We start from the raw sequence: 24,454 nt of genomic DNA, 5'->3' as shown, positions 1-24,454 counted from the left end.
GTGAATCTTTTCCTTCCTTCTAATTTCCTTTCTTTCTATTCTCTCCAAACAAACATATATATATATATATATATATATATATATATCTTAATTGTAACTTAACAAATATCTTCATATTCATTAAAATTACCATTTCACCCGTAACGCATAAAATTCTTCGTAAAAGATTCACCGCATTTAATTCAATTTATTTATCGACGAGTAATTCTAATCGGCATCAAAGTAACTTTTTGATCATATAAACTCCAAAATATTATTAACTTTGGCTAAAAGCCTCCGAGCCAAAATCCAAAATACATAAAAATACATAAAGTGTACTTTAAAATTATGGGTCTTACAATTTTGCATAGTGGTTTGATCATCTTGTTCTTTGGTATAAAATGTGTAGCCCTTAATTGCATAACCGGTGTAAGAAAAGACATGTAAACTAAGACCATTTGCTAGCCACCTCAGTCTCTGTGAAATTGATCTGGGTCTACATCAAACTTTGACTTTATGTGATTTTTTAACCATGTTATAAAACTTCGATTGTGTTCTCGAGTTATCCAATTTGGATTCCTATTTATGTTCAAACTAGATAACTGATCCATGTGTATTGTAACATACGGTTGAACCCTATCATCATTGTGCAGAACATACAATTGTGCATGCTCCCATCCTGTCCTTGATATAGTCATTAGTCTATTTCCAATTATCCTTTCTGCTGATATTCTTCCCGAATGACGAGACATGGGAAGCCCTATGGATTCAACATTGGACAGATATTCAGAACAAAATTCAGTAGCTTCTTCGACAATGTACCGTTCAACAATACAACCTTCTGGTCGACTTCTACTTTTTACGTACCCTTTTAATATTTTCATATATCATTATATCAGATACATCAATCTCATATAAGCTGGCCCACGAAGTTGTGTCTCCTTAACAAGATGGACAGTAAGGTGAACCATTACATCAAAAAACGAGGGTGGGAAATACATTTCAAGCTCACACAAAGTAACAACAATTTCCCTCTGCAATGTCGGTAATTTCTGAGGATCGATCACTTTACTACAAATTTCCCTGAAGAAGAAGCATAATTTAGTTATGGCTCGTCGAACTTTTTCAGGTAATATGGAACGTATACCTATTGGTAGCAAATGCTCCATTAGAATATGACAATCACGGGTCTTCAAACCTTTTAACTTGAGGTCTTTCATACAAACTAAATTTGTAATGTTTGAAGAGTATCCTTCTGGAACTTTAACTTCTTGTAGAAATTTACACAAAACAATTTTTTCCTTCTTGATAGAGTATGAGCGGCTGAAGGTAGATATGTGCGATTTCCATTCTTTACGGGACCCAATTCATTTCTTATTCCCATATCGACCAAGTCCAATCTTGCATTGGTGCTATCCTTAGACTTTCCTGGAATACTGAGTAACGTACCAATAACACTATCAAATACAATTTTTTCAATATGCATCACATCGAGGAAATGTCTTATATACAATGACTTCCAATATGGAAATTCAAAGAATATGTGCAAGTCGTAGATTTCTTGACTCTATCCCGAATTCAGGATACTCGTGATCAATTTTTTCCCATTGTGGAGAATCTGCAGGGTGTCGAAACTTTCCATCTCTAATTCTTTCATCTGCATGCCATGTCAAGTGTTTTGAATCTTCTTCACTGCGATACATGCGCCTAAATCTTGGTATTATAGGAAAATACCACACGACTTTTGCTAGAGTAGATTCTTTCTTCTTATATCGAGAGACATTGCATTTCGGACACGCCTTTGGTAATTCATATTCGTTTCGAAATAAAATGCAATTGTTAGGACACACATGAATCCTTTCGTAACTCATGCCAATAGAGCACAAAATTCGTTTAGCCTCGTAGGTTCGACTGGGAAGTTCATTATCATCTGGCAACATATCTTTTAAGAGTGTTAATAATTATGTGAAGCTTTTATCAGACCATCCATTTCTCGCTTTTAAGTTGTACAACTTTAATATCGCCGGCAATCTTGTGAATTTAGTACAACCATTATATAATGGTTTCTTTGCATCACTCAACAAACTCTCAAACATTTTAGACAATCTCGAAGATCTTCTTCAACTGCTTTTGCAATCTCCTCAACTCGGTCCGACTCATATGTATCTGTGTCGAAATCAGTTGAAGCATATGTCGAACCATTCTCAAAATTAATTTTTCCATTTATTTTCTCACCATGTCTTATCCAACATGTATAGCTTTGATTAATTCCATGCCATACTAAATGTCCTTCCAATTCATCTACTCTAACGCATTTTCTAAAACAACATTTTAAACAAGGACAAACGACTCTATTTGGATCTTTTTCATTCTTCACTACAAACTCAACAAACTCCTTCACTCCATTTTCATACTCTTTTGAATATCGTTTGGCAGACATCCATTTCTTGTCCATTTTATATGACCTATATAAATGCAGTTACATAAATAATAAGCTATTGATAACATTATACTAATGGAAACCAATGTCCAAGTCTGATTTCAAAATAGAATAGATCAAAAAATTTCAAAAAATAATAGATTTTATATGATTTATTATGTAACAATTTATCAGTTTTAGTGACAACAAAAAATTAATAAATACAATATGTACCTTAAACAACGTATCCAATTTGTTTTAAAGGAGGAGCAGTAGATGGGCGCACAGTAGATGAGATGAGGCTTCGTAGGGTTGATTTTTATTTAAAGTGGTTGATGAGTTATTTATTTGAAGTGAATGATTTTTATTTAAAGCGCAAGCCTTTTACAACGCTTGTATAAAAAACGCTATAATAGGTCATTTAATTATATGAAAGCGCATGTATTTTACAGCGCTTTCACAAAAAGCGCTTTAAAAACCCTGCAACATAAGGTGGGAGCGCTACATTTTACAGCGCTTGTGTTTAAAGCGCTCAAAAAGCGTTGTAAAAGCTATGAGAGACCGCTTCAATTTACAGCGCTTTTACAAAAAGCGTTGTAAAAGGGTTGTAAGCATTATGTGCAAGTGCTATGTGACCGTATATGACTCTACAACAGCGCTTTTTCTACAACGCCTATCAAAAAAGCGATGTTGTATCCTCCTTTAATTTTAAAAAATTCTACAACAGCGATTATTTAGTAAGTACTGTAAAAGATGCGCTATAAAATGTTATTTTTGGGGTAGTGTAAATTATGAGAATGGACTCCAAGAACTAAATTTCGAAATTCGGTTAAGGGAACTATGCATGAGCATACTCTGACTCTTTCCACAACAATTATTAAGTAAATGTAGATATTAAAAGATTCCCCATTTTTAATACTCATTTAACACTAATGATTTTCAAATTCAACACAGAGCATACTCAAACATATATTTTCCACCACCACACATCAAATTTAATCCACAGTTCCCATTAAATTCGATCAATTCAAATTCCACAAAAACCACACCAAGCTCAATCGTCAATCATCCATAAATTTCCACAAAATTCAAACATAACTCATGCCAAATTAATCTTCACAAAACACACCTCAAGCATCTCAAATTACATTTCCTCAAACACACATAGATGACTTAAATTAATTTTCCACCAATTCACATAATCGCATTAAATTCATTTTCTACAATTTCACACATCAAACGCCTCAAATTTCTTTTCCACAAATACACGCATAGCCTCCTATATGCAAGATAAATATTTGGAAGGAGCCCATACCTTAACGATAGCTTTAACAAGCGATTACGACGCCACGATTAATTTCGTTAAAATTGCCATTCGCGTTGTCGCTTCCAAAGTTGGCTCACTAGCACCATAGCGTGGCAATGAGCAACTTTCTCTTCTGTCACTTCTCGAAATGAAGCTCAGAAATTGAAGAAACGCAGAGATTTGGGTTTGACGGTTTTGAAAAACCCTAACCCAGTTTTCTTCGTTTTTGAATCAGAGAAGAAGAAGGAAGCTTGGAAATTTGTTCTTTCTCACCCACTAAGCCTTGGGTTTCTTTTTTTGAAGCAAAAGAAAACAAAGAAAGCAAAAGAAAATGAGGAAGAATGAGAGAGTTCGCGAGGCAGGGAATGAAGGAAAGTTTTCTTTCTCTGTTCCTTTCTTTTCTTTTCATTCTTCTTTCTAACATATATATATATATATATATATAACATATAATAATATAAATATATATATATATATATATATATATATATATTATACTTAAAACCAAACCCAAACGAATATCTAACAACTCTAACACACATCACTTCACTCACATCTCAAACTATTTTGATAAAAATATCTACTCTCGTTGCAACTCAAATTACAGATAAATTTTCAGCAACGAGTGATATTTTTAACAAAACTGTCTGGTAGTAAATTCTTTCCAACGTAAATAAATTATTCTTCGACAAATAATTTTAATCCTATTTCCAAAAATATATTTTTGGCATTTAACTCACTAAATACCAAAAACTGGGCTAAAAGCCTTAGAAATTCAAGGGAATGCAGATTTACAGAACTAGCCCTAGTCGTGCATCATCATAACAATGAAATCAAAATCACAATTCTGAAAATTCCAACAATGTCCATGTTGCTAAAATTGAAGTGAAAAATCGAAAACCCTAGCAAATAAAATCCAAAAAATATAAAAATACCACCAAAATTTTCTAAAAATCAAATAAAGGCAACACAATTTTTTTTGGAATTATTTAGAATATGAAAAATTCAAAAAATTGAACAATGGGTCTAAACGAAGGAATTTGGGATTTTGAGCGTCGAATCCCAAAATAAGTCCCATATAAGGGAGTCCTATTCCTTGATTTCTTTTTCCTGATTTTCTTGCAACATGCCTACTAGCTAGCAACATGCCTACTAGCTAGCAACAAGCCTACCCGACCTATAAAGCACCAAAACACAAAGAAACAATTGTTAGGATGGTTAGTAATACTCTAAAACTAATTAATATTGTTATAAGAGAGACCCCAGCAACGACGGCAATTTGATCCGTTGTCGAACACAGGTCAAATACAATTGATAAAATGTAAATAGAGGTAATAACTCGAGTCATTTCGCAAGGACTTCAAATATAATAATATTAACCGAATTGAAAGTTCAAATTAGAAAGGGGGTTTTTTTAGATTTTTGTTTTAACAGATGAGCAAAAGGATTAATCCATTGATTCGAGTTTTAGACCTATCACAAATTCTATCAATGAATTTAATTTCTAATTCGTGATTCTATTCTTATTTGACTATAGAATTGATCAAACAAACGTAATCAATCCTATGTGAGTTCGGTTTCTTTGACTGGATTAAGCATCACAATCATCAAAATTTTACAATTAACAATCAAGTATTGCAAAATTATAATTCAATTAAATTAGAAACCAAAACCAAATTTTGTCGAATGAATTTAATGGATCGTATTGAAATTCAATTTAAGCAACCAAAATATCATTATAATCAAATAAACATAAATAGAATCATGAAATAAAATTGACAGTGTAACCTGAAGCTCAAGGTGTTGATGAAACTCTGAACTCATGGATTAATCTTATAAAATTAGCCTTCTATTAAATTAAAATAAAAAGTGTTTATTTCTTGTATCAATATGAATCCTAAAATTTCATCCCTAGAAAAGAAATAAAACTCCCAATATATAGTACTCGAAATTGGGCTTTAGGGTTTGGAAACAAGTGGCCCGCAATTTAAAATTATTACAAAAGTCCATATTATGAAATCTGCAATATAGGCCCTATAAAGTTCAGCACTGGGCTTTTATTCCAACACAAAAGTTGTAGCTTTGATTTTTAGCCTTCCAACGCCTGCTCTTATCCGCCAATCCCATATCCAGAACTCAAGTTATGGCCTACAGAGCGAGCAAGGGTCAAAATGCAAATAATAGAATTATAACTCAATTTTGATCTAAAGTTTATAAACAAGCTAAAAATATTATTCTAAGCTATAAAGAGTTTTTAAAATAGGAAACTAAAAAACTAGAAACATGTGTCCAAATGCTATGATCATCATCGTAAAAATGTATTTTTTTTCTTAATTATTTAGAAATTAAGGTGTATTAGGTTGTTGTTGGTGTTGAGGATAATGTAGATGTTACTGTAGTGAAGGATTTGATGCCCAAGTACAAAGAAATAGTTGTTGAGGACAAATGTGAAGACAATAATGCAGTCTCTAATCCTTTTACGGCTGATTCTGCTGAATGTAGTCTTCTTAAAAGAGGTTTCATGTAAGCTTGTGATGGCAATGAAGAAGCCAACTCCAAAGTTGTAAATAACATTAAAAGTAAGAAGTTTTAGGAGACACCCTTTATGTTTTTTCTTAGTTTGTTTTTCAGTTTACTATTGTTTTAGTATTAAACTTTTGGGGAACTTTGTTTTGGCTAAATTTTGTCAATTTTGCACTAATGAATCTGTATATTGCAATCGTTTGCATTTGAAATGATGGATTCTTGTATGTGTTGTTTGTTTCCTTTCAATTGTGTATGTACTTCATAGAGTTAAAATCTATGCACACGACTTATTTTTGGATATTTTCAATGCTTGCAATTTTTTTTTGAAATTGGTACCTTATTGTTAGATCTTATATTTGTGCAAAATGTAACGTTTAATATTTAGTCTTTAGACTATAACCAATAGAATAAAGATTATTTGCCACAAATCTTTACTAGGCATATATGTATTATTGAATAATAGAATAAAGATTATCACCTCTAATTTATGTTGAGTAATAGAAATGAATTTTATGATTCAAATACTTGTCTTTTTAGTGAATATAGAATGAAGATATATATTGCTAAAAGATTGAGTTACTAAAACAATGTACATGTAATATATTACTATACAATAATTCTTTAGCTAAATCATTGTTCACAATTTTTGTCACTCGAAATTTGTCTGTGTGTTGTTGAAAAAACTTTATGTACGTGTAAGGCTATATATTTTACTTCTGTTGGCAACAATATCAAGAAACATACTTAATGTGAATTTTAAAATGTCAGAATTTGTGTTACTTCTATTCTTGGAAATATTATAGATAGTTTAAACAATTTTTATATACTTTAAATATCAAAGCAAAGACACTACCGCCCACATCAACACAAATAAACTATCCAAACATCAAGTTTAGGTATCATGAATTTATTTGATTCATTGAACTTGATTCATTTCATTTTTTTCACTTGTACTAAAAGGTTTTTTATTTATTCATTTTTTCTAAATTTTTTAGTCACATGCGTTTAATCATTTTTGCACTTAAATTATATATACAAACTGGATAATGTTCTAAAAATATTACAATACCTTATTAACCCCATTTATTCGAATACCACTAGCTTACTAACCCATCTATTCAACACACCACGAACATACTGAAGTAGCAATGTCAATTTACAAGAAAATGGGGTTTGAATTGTTAATTCACCATTTTAAAAATTTGTGTTAAAAACTTAAGAAGACAACTCAAGATTGATCTTGGTTGCGAAAACAGAAAATGAAGAACATTCTTGGTTTTAACCAGAAAATAGAGAACGTTCTTGGTTAGTTAAAATCAGTAATTCATTTTATGTATTTAACTTGATAATCAATCAGACTGAAAGTAAATAGATAAGGGAAGAGATACCACTCAAGAATATATCCTAATTCACCTAACTCGAGCTACATCTAGTCCTCACAACTATGAGATTTTCCACCAAGTGTTCAAAACAAAGAACCTTCTTGGTTTTACATCACCTAGCTCAGATCAACCTTGATCTATTACAAAGTTAAAACTTTTCCACCCAGAAAGGAGTTCAATCAGGTCACCTATCAACCTTCATAGGATTTCCCAATAAAATGCATACACTAGACGAGTTTCCTGATAATAATCAATTAACTAATATGTGAATTTTATTCTTAACATTTGATTTATTTTTAAACAACCATATAAACTAATTTATATTTTAATAAATAAAATTAACTATAAGTTAATAGGCAGCTGTAAAATAGAAGAGAATTGTTAATCTTATTTACAAATAAAATTGGGTACAAAATAGGAGGGAGTTGGTTGCAAAATAGGAGAGTTGTTGTTTTATAGGAGACCATGTGACATCCTAAACCCCAAAATAATATATATATATATATATATATATATATATATTAAAATATATCATGTTCCTATAAAATTTGCAGCGGGTAAATAAAAATCTATTTCTATGAAAATAAAAACTTTTATTTCTAATTAGGATATCACGTTTCTTAAAAATAAAAGAACACTTTAAACTTATTTTCTCCATTAAAATAGTGCAATCTCAATAAGCTTGATTTAAGTATAATCACTTGATTTAATTTTAAAAACTTACTAGTACTTCTAAGATTTTCATACAAAAATTCCTTTCAAATTAAATAAGTAAAATACAAATTAAAACCCTTATTCCCGGTATCACCTATCAGAGCGGGGTTCCTCCTAAACTTGAACTTCAAGACTCATTAACCTGTAATAACTATGATTTGGCAAGCGCAGGGCCAAGCCAGTCAAACACACACAACGAAGGAGGTGAGTTTCGAAATCATGATGATAGTATAATACAAGTAAGAAGAACACGCAAATAATCATAATAGAACCGTATCATTACACAAACATTCCATCAAGAAAATATCACATTAAAAAGTCAAAATCACTCAAGGAAAATCAATAAATTTCACTATAACATCAAATCATCTAAGAGAAATTATCACCACACACGATACATATTAATCACAACAAAACAATCACAATAAAATGCAATGATATGCATGTGCTTAGACTCTACTTCACAATGTGGTACCATTCTAACTCTGAAGTATTTGGTTAGGAGGCTTGATACTATGCCACCATCCCGGTGGACGGACAATTCAAATTGGCCATGTCCTCAGAGATCCTCTCAACTCAACCCGAGACACATATACGTGATAGTCGAGGTAAACGTGTTGTGTGGTAGCTCCCGACATTTGGAGTGCTACCTCCAAGTCACCGAGGAATTCCCCGCCCGAATACCTCCAAGGTCTAACAATCTTTCCTTAAGGCTCGACAGCAGACCGCCACGATTAGGCTTGTCAGGCCCTACCTATATGATGAAAAAATAATCTTCACTTCACAAATTATCAATATTTATTTTCTCCCCTCGTTGGCCTATGATACTCAATTAAGACTGTCATCTCAAACACAAATTGGAATCACAATTATTTTACCAACTACGGAGTTACTTCAATATTCTCATCACAAATTCACAACATCACTATCATTAACTATATCTCATGACATAAACTCATCACAAATTTATAGCATCACTATCATCAATCATACATCATCACATAGGCTTGTCACAAACTTATAACATCATTATTATTAATTATACATCATCATAATCACATAAACTTATCAAAATGAATTCACTTTTTATTATCACATCACATAAACACGTCTAATCAAACATATACATAAAATTCATTCGACATCCAATATCACAATAATATCAAATATCTCACATTTAATAAAAATATATCAAACATCACAATAATATCACATATTTAACATCACATATTTAACAAAGTTAAATCAATCAACACCTTATAAATATTTCTATTCCATATTTTAATCTCACAATTCTCATATTTTTACATTAATCAATTTATCACTCAAAGGGCTACTGCAGTATGTAGCGAGCCCCGAATGAATCGTTGGGAAATACGGTTTTCCCGTTCATCTCATATTATATTATACTCATGAATTCAAACGCTCTCTCACCCCTTACCTTATTTCGACGCTTTCACACACGAATACAATTCCATGAGTAAACATCATTTGTTCATTGACTCTTTGTCCTTCAATCGATCTAACTCGATAGTTTATGAGTAAACGTTAAAAATAAATTATGAGAAGATACTCAAAAAAACTAAATTCGAAATTCGGTCAAGGAAAATTACCATAAATCAGAAAATCAATCAGTTGATAATATAGCCACTTTTCACACGGTTGTTTTGGCGTTGGTTTCACTCAAATCAGACTTACGGTGAAGGAGAACGGTGCAAAATAACGAATTCTACAAACGGAGAAGTCGGGTATTTTAGAGAGGAATTGGTATGGTTAAAAATCTGGGAAAATGTGTTTAATTGACTAACTAAATGTATAAAATAACATACTGAAATTTTGATGGAAACGGAGAAAAATGTTTGAGACAGTTATCGATCGCTGCTATCAATTTTCTTCTATTTTTCCTCCAATTCTTCTTGGGAGGAGCCGCTGCATACCTTGTTCTTCCTCTATTTTCCTTTTGTTTTATTCTTTAATTAGATTTTACTTGGGCTTGACCCATGAAATACATTTTAATCTTTATTTATTTATTTTTAATGAAACCAACAACTACCAAAGTTATTTTTTAACACTTTTTTGTTTAACACAATTTAATTACTAATATTTTGAAACTAATACTTGATGAATTAGAGTAATTAAAAAAATTAAAAAAAATTGACCTTTAAAAGAATACATATTATTAACAGATCAAACTCTCATATTCAAATTAATCACTATAATTATACGTATTTTTCACTATACTCACGATATAATAATATATAATTAGATAATAGTCAAAATTATAAAATAAATAAATATAACAAAAATATTTTATATTAATTACTAAATCATAATAAATGTATATATATATATAATCACAATTCCAAAATAAATATATAAAAATAAAGAAAATCAAACACAATATTACTACTATCTCAAGATGATTATTTATAAAATAAATAATTGAAATAAGATATCTTTTAAAAATAATTAAATATAATTAAGTGCATATTTAATATTAATCAAACACACAAGAAAATATGATATTAATTATCAAAACTCGCATATACTCGTAAAATCGCCTAAATCTTATTATTTAAAATATTTACACTAATATACTATTATTTTTTAGAAAAATATATAAAATAATAAAAATAAAACATTATTATTTATATCACTCATTTAGTCAAATATGTATAAAACTAGCACGTTGTAGAAAACACGCATATAACAAAAATTAATCCCAAAATTTATCAATATATATTATAAAACAATTTTAACATCAAGTTAATTATTAAAATTCTATTTAATTAATAAAATAGTTTATTATAAACTTTGGGGTGTTATAGACCAACTAAGAGAAAAAATAGGAGAAAGTTGATTGTAATATAAGAGTTTTACAATAATGATGAGATTGTTTTGTTAGAATGTGAGAAGGCTCAACACTTGTTTGAGTTATGATTCTTTGGCAGAAAAATAAACAAGATTGATTCTAAGAATCGAATGGGAAAAATCAGAATTGATTCAATGTATGTGAGTGACAGAAATTCAAGTATGATTGAAATGAGTAATGAATTTTCTTAGTACTTGAAGCTCTGATTTTTGGTTGAGCTTGTCCTTTCTTTTATAGGCATTTTAGAGCATTTAATATGTTTGACAAAAGATGAATTTATATGAATAAAAATATTCCAGCCTTTTAACACTTTATGAAATATGTTTGACTGGACGTTTTTCTTCATTCTTGATCAAATTTCTTTTGTGTTTAATGATCCTTTATACCTCAGATATATTTGTTGATGATATTGCTTTGATTGGAGATTTTATTCTTCCAAAACAGCTTGGAGAATGATGATAGTCTGCTGGAGAATGATGTTGAAAATTCTGGAGACTGGTGATCATTCTGGAGACTGGTTTGAACATTCTGGGACTGATCTGATCATTCTAGAGACAGGTCTGATCATTCTGGAGATTGAAGATCATTCTGGAGACTAGTGAGAACTTTCTACCAATTGATGTTATCATTCTGGAGATTGATGTTTAACATGTTGGCGAATGATGTTAGCATGCTGGAGATTAATGTCAACATGTTGGAGAATGACCAACATGTTGTCAAGAATGTTCTTCGTTCCTGACAATCAAGCTGGAGAAGATTCAGATCTGTTTGGTCTTGCTAATTCGTAATCTTCTCTCTTTGTGATTCGAGTAGTTTCTTTGAATCTGATCATCTCAGTTTGTTCCTTGCTAAGTGTTGATGATATAGATGTAAAATCCAGAGTCTAAAACTTTTTTTAACTAGTGGAGATTGATTGATTTTGTAGCTGTGATGATCATTCTTGAAACTGGAGAACATTCTCTATTTTCCAAATTTTGTTAATAATGTTCTCCATTCTTGTCTGTTCAGTTTCTTGCTTTTTATGTTGATTTATGTGCTTTGTTTAAATCATATCTTTAAATTAATACATTCAAAAACACAAATTAAATTAACATAACATTTAGAATCATAATTAACATTCTTAACTAACTTTTTGTTTGTTTTCATCGAAACATTGAATTGAGATTTCGTCTCAATACATACTTTAGAATAGGACATTCTAACAGCTCTTTCTTAGCTACCAATTAGGGTTACCCTACATATGTGGTTGCCTGAGCCAAAATTAGAAATGTAGGTCTTTTTATTAGTAAAAGTAAAAGTAATTATTTATTGAAAATTGTATCAAATGTTTTTATTAAAAATGTTTTATATTATTATAAAATTTATAAAATGTTAAATATTATCAAGTTGCATCAAGTATGATGATCATTAAACGAAATGGTCATAACTTAACCCCATTAGAATCTATACTTATCATCTCAAAGTCAAATTTTTTTTTTATTCTTTATTATTTTCATAAGAAGTTTGTGAAGTAACATAATTTCTCTTATTTTAATAATCGAGACTTATACAATATTATATTAACTAACCATAAAAAAGGAAATTTATGTTTTAAAAAGCCAAATTATCAAAATCACAAAAAAAAAAAAACCACGTGTGCATAAATCATTAAAAAAAATAATTTTCGGCAAGGATCATAATATTATTTTATTTATTATGATATTAGTTACAACAAAAACTTGTTCACAACAACTATTTCTCACAATCACCACCAGGTCCTCCAAATTGAAGAGCACAACCAATAGGCCTAGGGTATTCTTCATGAAAAAGAATTTGATAGCATTTCTTAGAGGCATCATTGATTTTTTCTATTAAATATTCAAGAAGTCCATAAAATTGTCTAGATACATTATGAAATGCAACATTCCTAAAATAAGCGGTATGGGAAAAATTCTCACCTAAAAAGTGTCCTGATCCCATTGAAGGACCAGGAGCATTGACAAGAGTTATTGGTAATCCATCTAATCCTACTTGATTAGCTGTGGCCAGGTTGGAGAATAAGGATGCCGAAAAATACCCAATATTTTTATTTGCCACGGTTAACCACCAATTTTTGGTTTTTTGGTCTTGAATACATATGAATAACATTTGTAAATATATTATTTCCATTCCTAATATGTCATGCATTATATTTTTCATTATATCTACTTAAAAGAAGTTGAATGAATGTTAATCTTAATGAGGTTACCTGAAAAAGATATTGGCAACTCAACCATCCTTCCTCCATATATAAGAAGATGTTTGTGCTACACGTGCACCAAGGTGATATGAATGGTCGATCTAAACGAAACCACTGCACAATATATTGTAGCATCCATACTTGAAATTATCATGCTGTAATATTTTAAGAGTATGTTATATTTCAAAGAAATTGAAATTGAGTTTCTAACCTCATGTTTTAAAGAAATAAAACTATGCTTTTCAATTTAGTTACATCAAACGTAAATTAAAACAAATAGAAAAATTGAAACAATTTGTTATTTTAGTTAGTACAACTTTTATGAACATTTGTTATTTCCTTTATTTTAATACATGTTCGTAGAGATTAAAAATAATAAACCCTTACTTATTGTCCAATATGAGTAGATATAAGTTGCGTCATTATTATATAATTGAGGAGATATCTGACATCATGTATGAAGTTGGTTAGGAAGTATTTTCTAAATTATCAAATTAATTCAAAATTTATATATATATATATATATATATATCAAAGACTTCGCTGGATCAAAGGGTACAGATCAAAGGTGAAAACATACAGTATATATATATATATATATATATATATATAACTTTAAGATAAAAGAAATTTTTTTTAATAAGATATATCAAAACTCACATGCCATCAAAGAACGATTAATACTATTTCCCTGGCCCTTAAAAACTTTTAGATTATAAACATTATTTGTTCCACTAACTCCAAAGTAAGAAGCACACAATTTTATAAGAGATGCATGAGTAGACTACAAAATCAATACGTTGACATATTAGTTGAATATTGAATCATTATATACGCGATATTTATACAAATAAATAAATTTATAATTAGATTGTGTTGAAGAAAACATACATGTCTATAAAAATTAGTTTGAGCTAGAATATGATCATTGAATAAATATATGCCTCCGATGAGATCATCTTTGGTTACCGTCCGAATAGGGGCAGTTCCTTTGGGACATCTAAGTTTCCCAATCTCAAAATTGGATTTGGTTGGTGAAATATGGACATTTATTTTACTAATGTATCTTTCACTACTTGGTTTATGCTACAAGAAAAGAAATAAAAAGACACATTGAAAGAGACAAAGTAAAAGAAAAGAATATTAAAACTATATCCCTATAAACTATTTTACCTGTAATTTATGGTTCTTTGTAAAGGATGATCAAAAGTCGGTTGTGATTATATTCTTATTTGCGATTTTATTCTTATTTGACTATAGAATTGATCAAACAAGCGTAATCAATCCTTTGTGAATTTGGTTTCTATGATTGGATTAAGCATCACAATCATCAAAATATTACAATTAATGATCAAGCGTCGAAAATTATAATTCAATTAAAGTAGAAGCCGAAACCAAATTATGTCAAATAAATTTAATCATTCCTATTGAAATTCAATTTAAGCAATCAAAATATCAATATAATCAAATAAACAAGAATAGGATCATTAATCGAAATTGACAGTGTAACCTGAATCTCAAGGTGTTGATGAAACTCTCAACTCGTGGATTAGTCTTATAAAATTAGCCTTCCATGAAATTAAAATAAAAATTGTTTATTTCTTGTAGCAATTTGAATCCTAATTTTTCTGTTTTAGATAAGAAACAAAATTGCCAATATATAGTACTTGGGCTTTAGGGGGTTTAAAAACAAGTGACCCGCTAATTAAAATTATTACAAAAGTCCAGATTATGAAATCTATAATTTAGGCCCAGTAATGTTTGGAATTGGTCTTTTCTTCTAACACAACAGTTGTAGCTCGGAGTTTTAGCTTTCCAACCCTTGCTCATATGTGCCAATCCGATATACAGAGCTCAAGTTATGTACTACCGAACGAGAAAGAGTCAAAATACAAATAATAAAATTAAAATGCAAATAATAAAATTATAATTCAAATTCGACCAAAACTTTAGAAACAAGCTAAAAATATTAATCTAAGCTATAAAGAACTTTTAAAATACCAAACTAAAAATCTAGAAACATGTGCCAAAATGCTATGATTAAATTCCCCCACACTTAAACTTTTGCACTCCGAGCAAAACAATGCATGCGATTCCAAATATTCTTATGAATGCAAAGACATGAATAGTTTTGTTATCACAACCGAGGCAAACAAGATGACAAGTTAACTAAAGAATGCATCATAAGTGATAGAGTCCTCCCAGGATATAAAATTCTCTCAAAGTGTTTGGGCTACTGTTTACACTTAAAGCACATCATGAAAGCTAGCACTACAATAAGCTTGACAAGCCTCTATAATCTATATTTGAAACACATGCACATAATGATCAAAAGGTCTTTATTTAGGTTGTAACGTGGCCAAGGTAAGGGTGAGATAATCCTAAAGAGACTAGGGCTGAAAATCAATGAAGATAAATGTGTAATGGTTAAAAAACAACATTAAGAAGTAACTCAACAAAACATCATTGATTTTTATTTTCACACTCTCTTTGCTCACAACACATCCATTTTTCCTCATATTTTTTTGTTCTTTTTTTTTTCTTTTCATAACCCTCAAATTTAAACAAACAAGTTGAGCACCCCTACACTTATTTAAGGAAAGACTCTTTAATTCCCCAAGATTAGTTCAATTCATTGTTTTTCACTTTTAGGCTTGTAATGAGCTATATAAAAATAATGGGGTAATTAGACTCAAAAGGGCTTAAACAAATGGATAATTGTAGGATAGACCTATTTGGCTAGTAGCTTAATCAGAAACAAATGCCTAGATCATTTCAATATATGCATGCGGACCAGAGTCAAGTCAAGTTCTGGCATAACTAGCAATCATGAGTGAGATAACACACAAGAAAAAAAGATGGAAAAATGTATTCCATTGATAATAAGGCTAAAAAATCTCACAAATGTTAATGACTTATCACAAATGATACACAATTTAGCATTTTAATCCAATTTATTTTACCAAGAATGCAAAAATACTATCCAATCATGTCAGTGTAAACAAACTCTCAACATTTACAACCATAAAATCTGATGAAAAATCATGCAGTGCAATGTCCATTTTTATTTATTTATTTTATTTTTATATATATTTTTGAAATATAACAAATAAAATCCTAAAAAAAATAAAATCCTAAATAATACCCCCACACTTAAATTACACATTGTCCTCAATGAAAGTAACAAGTATAAAATAAAAGTAAGGAAAGGGAGCTCCCTGTTTAAACTTCAGTGTAGGTGGGCTTTTCCAAGGAGAGTTCTTCTATGGTAGCATCTTCAAGCACAAAGCTCTCATGGAATAGCTTGAGGCGTTGTCCATTTACTTTGAACATTTTCTCAGTGTTTTCACCTTTTATTTCTACTACACCATGAGGAAAAATGTTAGTAACAACAAAAGGGCCAATCCACTTCAATCGAAGTTTCCCAGCCATAATTTTCAAACGGGAGTTGAACAATAAAACTTTTTGCCCAATGGAAAATTTCTTCCTAGAAATCATCTTATCATGAAAGTACTTATTTTTCTCCTTATAGATGCGAGAGTTCTCATAAGTTTCAAGTCTAAGCTCTTCAAGTTGTTGCAATTGAAGCTTTCTCTCCAAACCTGTTTTCTCCATCTCAAGGTTACAACTCTTAACCGCCCAATAAGCACAGTGCTCTATTTCCACTAGGAGGTGTCATGCCTTACCAAAACACAAGTCGATAAGGGGACATTCCAATTGGTGTTTTATAGGCTGTTCTATGAGCTCAAAGAGCTTCTTCAAGTCGGTGGCTCTAGTCTTTCCTGTTTGGCTGCAACTTCTTTTCTAAGTTCTGTTTGATTTCCCTATTTGATTCTTCAGCTTGCCCATTTGATTTCCCTTCAAAAAATATTTGATCTGATAAAACTTGCAACAACTTTAGAATCATTAGTCCTAGTGGGTATTATTTCCACCAACTTCGGAACATAATCAACAGCTAGTAAGATATAGACATAACCAAAAGATACAAGAAAAGGGCCCATAAAGTCAATGCCCCACACATCAAATTCTTCACAAAAAGCATAGGTTGTTGAGGCATCTCACTCTTTCGAGTAATTGTTGTTCCTGGTATTTGGCATTGTTCCCAAGTTTTGTAAGTCTCAAAAGCATCTTTAAACAAAGTGGGCCAAAAGTGAGAGGCATGACAAAAATGAAGAATGGATTGAGCCTCATTGGGATTTATAATGAGGAATCCTCTAACGATGAACAAGTTGATTTGGCTATGATGGATCATACCAACTCTGTCTCTGGATCCAACACATTTCTGACTCTGGAAGTGAATCAACAGATGAAGAAATTGAGGTATTTTTTGACTTTACATGATCTAATTTAATTACTATTATAAATTATTTTTTAAATGATAATCACAAATTGTCTTTAAAATTGAAAACAATTAGGAAAGAAAATACAAATCTAACCGAAAAAGTTAATGTTTTAAAGAATCAAAATATTGAATTTAAAACAGAAAATGCAACTCTAAAAACTGATATTACTGAACTTAATACAGAGAATGCAAATTTGAAAATTGATAATGATGAACTTAAGGCTAAAATCTAACTCTAAAAACCAATTGTGGTTCAACATCAATTGAAAATACCGCATGTAACTCTGATAAGCATGAACAAGTATTTCAAGATTTTCTTGCTAATGTTATGGAAAGAAGCAAATATGCTTCTATCATTTATGGAGTTAGTAGAAATGGTAAAAGATGTATATGATTTAAAGAAACTGTAACTGAACCTAAACCTATTCCCTATGATATCTTGTGTACTGGTTGCTCTAAGAAAGGTTACTCAAAATTATCTTGTCCCAAGTTAAATACAAGGAAAGACAAGAAACCTTTAAGGACTATCAAACCAAGACCCAACAAAATTTGGGTACCTATGAACAAAATTATCTTTATTGCAGATGTCCTCAACAATCAAGTAAAAACACCAATCATGGTACCTGGACAATGGATGCTCGCGACATGTGATGAGAGAAAAGTATGTTCCAATAACTAGCTTTGAGCTAATGAGGCGCGATGACTTTTGGAGGAAAGCAAAAAGACCAGATCATTGGTCAAGGTACAATTGGTAATGGTACTTCCCCTTCTATTAAAGATGTCTTGTTTATTAAAGGTCTTAAGCATAATTTCTAAGTATTAGTCAATTAAGTGATTGTAATTATGATATTATATTCAATCAAAAAATATGCAAACCAATTAGTCAAAAGGATGTATCTGTACTCTTTACACGTCTGAGGCAGAACAACATATATAAGATAAATATGTTTATTTTAGAGAAACAATAGGTTAAATGTCTTATGTTAGTAAATGAAGATAAACTAATTTGGCCCAAAAGATTAGGTCATGGAAACCTTAGATTAATTTCAAAACTGAATAAAATTCAACTAGTTAAAGGTCCACCTAAGCTTAGTGACAAATCATAAATTATGTGTGAAGCTTGCCAAAGGGAAAACAAACAAAAAACTCCTTTATCCCTAAGAATTCAGCCTCTACCTAAAAACCCCTCGAGATGTTACATATTGATCTCTTTGGGACAATGAAAACAACCTCTCTAAGTGAAAAGAAATATGGCTTTGTTATAGTAGATGATTACACTAGGTGGACATGGATAAATTTTTTAAGAAGTAGAGAAGAATCTCACAAAGTGTTTATCACATTTTGCAAACAAATAATGAATGAAAAGGGTCTTAAGATTGTAACAATTAGAAGTGATCATGGAGGAGAATTTGAAAACAAGTTCTTTGAAAGTTTTGGTGATGAGAATGGAATCTCTCACAACTTCTCCTCTCTTAGAGCACTCCTACAAAATGGAGTTGTAGAAAGAAAGAATATATCACTCCAAGAAATTGCCAAAACCATGTTAAATGATATGAATATTGCAAAACAGTTTTGGGCTGAAGCAATTAATACTGCATTTATATTCAAAATAGAGTCTATATTAGATCTAAAAAGAATAAAACACCGAATGAATTGTGGAAAGTTTAAAAGTTTAACATCTCTTATTTTAAACAATTTGGTTGTACTTGTTATATGTTAAACACTAAGGATAACCTCAGTAAATTTGATTCTAGATCTCAAAAGTGTACTTTCATTAGATACTCAAAAAAGTCCTAGGCTTATAAAAATTTTAATAGGGAAACTCATATTTTGGAAGAATGCATACATGTTAAATTTGATGACGAACAACTTGACCTTGAAAATTCAAAGCAAGATGATGATAGTGCATGTTTATTGGAACCAAAGGAAGCAGATGCAGACAAACCAGAAGAACATAAAAAATCAGAGGATACAAGCAAATTAGAAGACTATGACATATCTTCAAAGGATGAATCTTATCAAGTTATAAATAGTCAAGATAAGTCAAAAAATAAGATCTGGATGGAAGTACCAGTCATCTCATCCTGAAACTCTAATCATCGAAAGTGCAACTGATCCTTTTAGGGCCAAATCATTGCTTAAATATGCATGTTTGTTTGGATTACTCTCATCAATTGAGCCTACCTCTATTGATGAAGCATTGGTAGATGATGGATGGATTATTGCAATGTAAGAAGAGTTAAATGAATTTGGAGTAATGATGTTTGGGATCTAGTACCTAGATCAGAGAAAAATATTATTGGAACCGAGTGGGTTTTCCGAAACAAACTAATTGAAAAAGGTGGAGTGGTCAGAAACAAGAGCTTCTTAGGGAGTTTAAGATGAGTGATTGCAAGTTTTTGGATACACCAATGCACCCTACATGTTCACTTGAAATATATGGTTCAGGCGAAAAAGTTGATCAAAAAACCTCTAGAGAAATGATATGATCCTTACTTTAGCTTACCTTTTTTAGACCTAACATCATGTTAAGTGTGTGTGTATATTGTGACACCCTAAACCCCAAAATAACATTTATAATAATATATAATAAATTCTTTGAAGAAAACTTGCAGTGGATAAAGAAAATCTATTAAAGAGAATAAAAACTTTAATATCTAATTTAGGATATCACGTTTCTCTAAACACACATGTAACAATTCAACTTTGTTCCTCAATTAAAATAGTACAATATCAATGAACTAGATTTAACTACAATTTCTTGATTTAATTCCCAAGACTTACTCGTACTAAGTTTTCATATAAAAAGTCATTTATAATAACATAAGTAAAATACACATTACAACTCTTAATTCCCGGTATCACCTATCAGAGCAGGGTTTCTCCCAAACTTGAACTTCGAGACTCATTAACCTGTAATAACTGCGATTTTGCAAACCCAGGGCCAAGCCAGTCAAACACAAACAACAAAGGAGGTGAGGTTTGAAATCATGTTGATAGTATAATATAAATAAAATGAACACGCAATTAATCATCAATAAACTGCATCATTACACAAACATTCTTCAAGGAAAAATATCACATTATATAGTCAAAATCAAAGAAAATCAATTCACATCACTGTAACATCAAATCATCGCATAAATCATTATCGCACATAATACATATTAATCACAACAAAACAATCACAAGAAAATGCAATGCTATGCATGAGCTTAGACTCTACTTCACAATGTGGTACCATTCTAACTCTGAAGTACTTGGTTAGGAGGCTTGATACTATGCCACCATCCCGGTGGACGGACAATTCAAATTGGCCTTGTCCTCATAGATCCCCTCAACTCAACCCGAGACACATATACGTGACAGTCGAGGTAAACGTGTGTTGCGTGGTAGCTCCCGACATTTGGAGTGCTACCTGCAAGTCACCTAGGAATTCCCCACTCGAATACCTCCAAGGTCTAACAGTCTTGCCTTAAGGCTCGACAGCAGACCGCCACGATCCGGTTCATTCAGTTGTACTTCCCCGGAATCACTAGGCTTGTCAGGCCCTACCTATATGATGACAAAATAATCTCCACTTCACAAATTCACAATATTTATTTTCTCCCATCGTTGGTATATGATACTCCATTAAAACCGTCATCTCAAACACAAATTGAAATCACCATTATTTCATCAACTATGGGGCTAATTCAATATTCTCATCACAATATCACTATCATTAATCATGTCTCATCACCTAAACTCATCACAATTTTATAGAATCACTATCATCAACCAAACATCATGATTATCATCACATATTTATATCATAAATCGCACATCATCCTCAAATAAACTTACATTATACACTGCATTCACATAAACTCATTTAATCAAACATATGCACTAAGTTCATTTGAAATCAAATATCACAATGATAGCAAATATCACAATAACATCAAATATCACAATAATTTTAAATATCACAATAACATCAAATATCACAATAATGTTAAATATCACAATAATATAAAATATCACACATTTAACGAAATTAAATCAATCAACGCCTTATAAATGTTTCTATTTCACATTTTAATCTCACAATTTTCTTATTTCCAGATTAATTAATTTATCACTCAAAGGGCTACTGTCGTACGTAGTGAGCCCCGGATGAATCGTAGGAAAATACGGTTTTCCCGTTCATCTCACATTATATTATACTCATGAATTCAAACGCTCTCTCACCCCTTACCTTATTTAGACGCTTTCACACACGAATACAATTCCACGAGCAAACAGCCTTTGTTCATTGACTCTTTGCCCATCAATCGATCTAACTCGACAGTTTATGAGTAAACGTTAAAAATAGTTTATGAGAAGATACTGTAAAAACTAAATTCGAAATTCGGTCAAGGAAACTTACCATAAATCCGAAAACAAATCATTCGATAAAATAACAATTTTTCACACGGTCGTTTTGGCGTTGGTTTCACTCAAATCGGACTTACGGTGAAGGAGAACGGTTCAAACTAAGGAATTTTATAAACGGAGAAGTCGGGTATTTCAGAGAGAAATTTGGATGGTTAAAAATCTGAGGAAGTATGTTTATTTGACTACCTAAACGAATAAAACGACATACTGAAATTTGGACAAGAATGAAGAAACTTTTATAGAACAATTATCGATCATCGATGTCAAACTATGGATTGTTGTTGTGTTTCTCTTTGGTTTTACGCCAGCCGTCTGTAACACCCCAAATTTTATAATAAACTACTTTATTAATTAAATAGAATTTTAAATAATTAATTTGATGACTAATATTATTTTAGAATATATGTTGATAAATTTCGTGGCTAATTTTAATATTTTTGTGTGCGTTTGACTGATATTAAGTATGCACGTAGTTATATTTCAATTATTTATAACTATTTTCTATTTTTAATTATTTTTTTTATAAATAATTATCTTGATATAGAATTGATATTGTGTTTGATTTCGTTTATTTTTAAATACTTGTTATGGTATTGTGATTTTATATATATTTATTATGATTTAGTAATTAATATAAAATATTGATGTTATATTTATTTATTATATAATTTTGACCATTTTCTAATATGATGCTATTATTACAATGTGAGTATTTTGAGAAATAAGTATAATTGTATAGATTATTTTAAATGTGAGAGTTTTGATTATTAGTAATATATTTTTTTTATATTGATTATTTTAATTACTCTAATTTATAAAATATTAGTAATGTTTGGAAAACTAAAAGGTGTTTGGAGGAATATTAAAAAGGAGATTAAATAATTATTAGTTTTATTTTAACAAAATAAAAATAATAATAGTAAAATATAAATAAAGAGACCAATGGGTTTGACTCTATGAACTCTAATTGTTAATAAAATAAAACAAACAAAAGAAGGGAAGGGAGTTGGAAGGGCAGCCGTAAAGCCAAAGAGGAAACACAACAATAAACTTATCGTTTGACACCGGTGATGTTCCAGAAAACTTTCTCCATTTTCGCCCAAATTTGAAATTCGTTATTTTACATCGTTCTCCTTCACCGTAAGTCCGATTTGAGTGAAACCAACGCCAAAACGACCGTGTGAAAAGTGGCTATATTATCCACTGATTGGTTTTCTGATTTATGACCGATTGAAGGACAAAGAGTCAAAGAGATTTTTAACAACCCCAATTTCTCTCTAAAATACTCGACTTCTCCGTTTGTAGAATTCTTTATTTTGCATCGTTCTCCTTCACCGTAAGTCCGATTTGAGTGAAACCAACACCAAAACGACCGTGTGAAAAGTGGCTATATTATCCACTGATTGGTTTTCTGATTTATGACCGATTGAAGGACAAAGAGTCAAAGAGCAAAGACTGTTTGGGCTTCGAATCATATTCATAGGTGAAAGCGTCGAAATAAGGTAAGGGGTGAGAGAGCGTGTGAATTCATGAGTGTAATATATTGTGATATGAACTGGAAAACCGTATTTCCCAATGATTCATCCAGGGCTCGTTACATATAGCAGTAGCCCTTTGAGGGATAAATTAATTAATGTGAAAATATGGAAATTGTGAGATTAAAATATAGAATAAAAATATTTGTAGGGTGTTGATTGATTTAATTTGTTTGAATGTGTGACATTTGATATTATTGTGATATTTGATTTAATTTCGTTAAATGTATGGCATTTGTTATTATTGTGATATTTGATTTAATTTCTTTAAAAGTGTGGTATGTGATATTATTGTGATATTGGTTGTTTAATTAATTTTATGCATATGTTTGATTAGATGAGTTTAAATGATGTTATAATAAAAATAGATGTGTTGTGATAATTATATGTAATGATGATAATGCATGATTAATAATGGTGATGTGAAAATTTTGTGATGAATATATGTGTTGCTGTATGATTGATGATAGTGATTCTATAAATTGTGATGAGTTTATGTGATGATGATGATGATGATGTGTGATTAATTATAGTGATGTTATAAATTGTGATAAGAATATTGTGATTTCAATTTGTGTCTGAGATGACTGTATTAATGGAGTATCATATACCAACGAGGGGAGAAAATAAATATTGTGAATTTGTGAAGTGGAGATTATTTTGTCATCATATAGGTAGGGCCTGACAAGCCTAGTGATTCCGGGGAAGTACAACTGAATGAGCCTGATTGTGGCGGTCTGCT

General features: G+C 30.7%; 1 protein-coding gene across 1 annotated transcript; it reads right to left on the bottom strand.

Annotated features, from left to right (window-relative positions):
• Positions 1–12,929: 12,929 nt before the first annotated feature.
• Positions 12,930–17,544, bottom strand: LOC140918661 (uncharacterized). The gene is made up of 4 exons (XM_073363321.1): positions 17,479–17,544; positions 14,308–14,502; positions 14,077–14,200; positions 12,930–13,216 (listed from the first exon to the last, which is right to left on the bottom strand). Exons 1-4 carry the CDS (start codon positions 17,542–17,544, stop codon positions 12,930–12,932), a joined length of 672 nt encoding a protein of 223 aa, XP_073219422.1.
• Positions 17,545–24,454: the final 6,910 nt, after the last annotated feature.

The sequence above is a fragment of the Cicer arietinum genome, chromosome 1, assembly GCF_000331145.2.
Source record: "Cicer arietinum cultivar CDC Frontier isolate Library 1 chromosome 1, Cicar.CDCFrontier_v2.0, whole genome shotgun sequence".
Lineage (NCBI taxonomy): Eukaryota > Viridiplantae > Streptophyta > Magnoliopsida > Fabales > Fabaceae > Cicer > Cicer arietinum.
The sequence above is the reverse complement of the archived record's forward strand: the minus strand, read 5'-3'. Positions and strand labels throughout refer to the sequence as shown.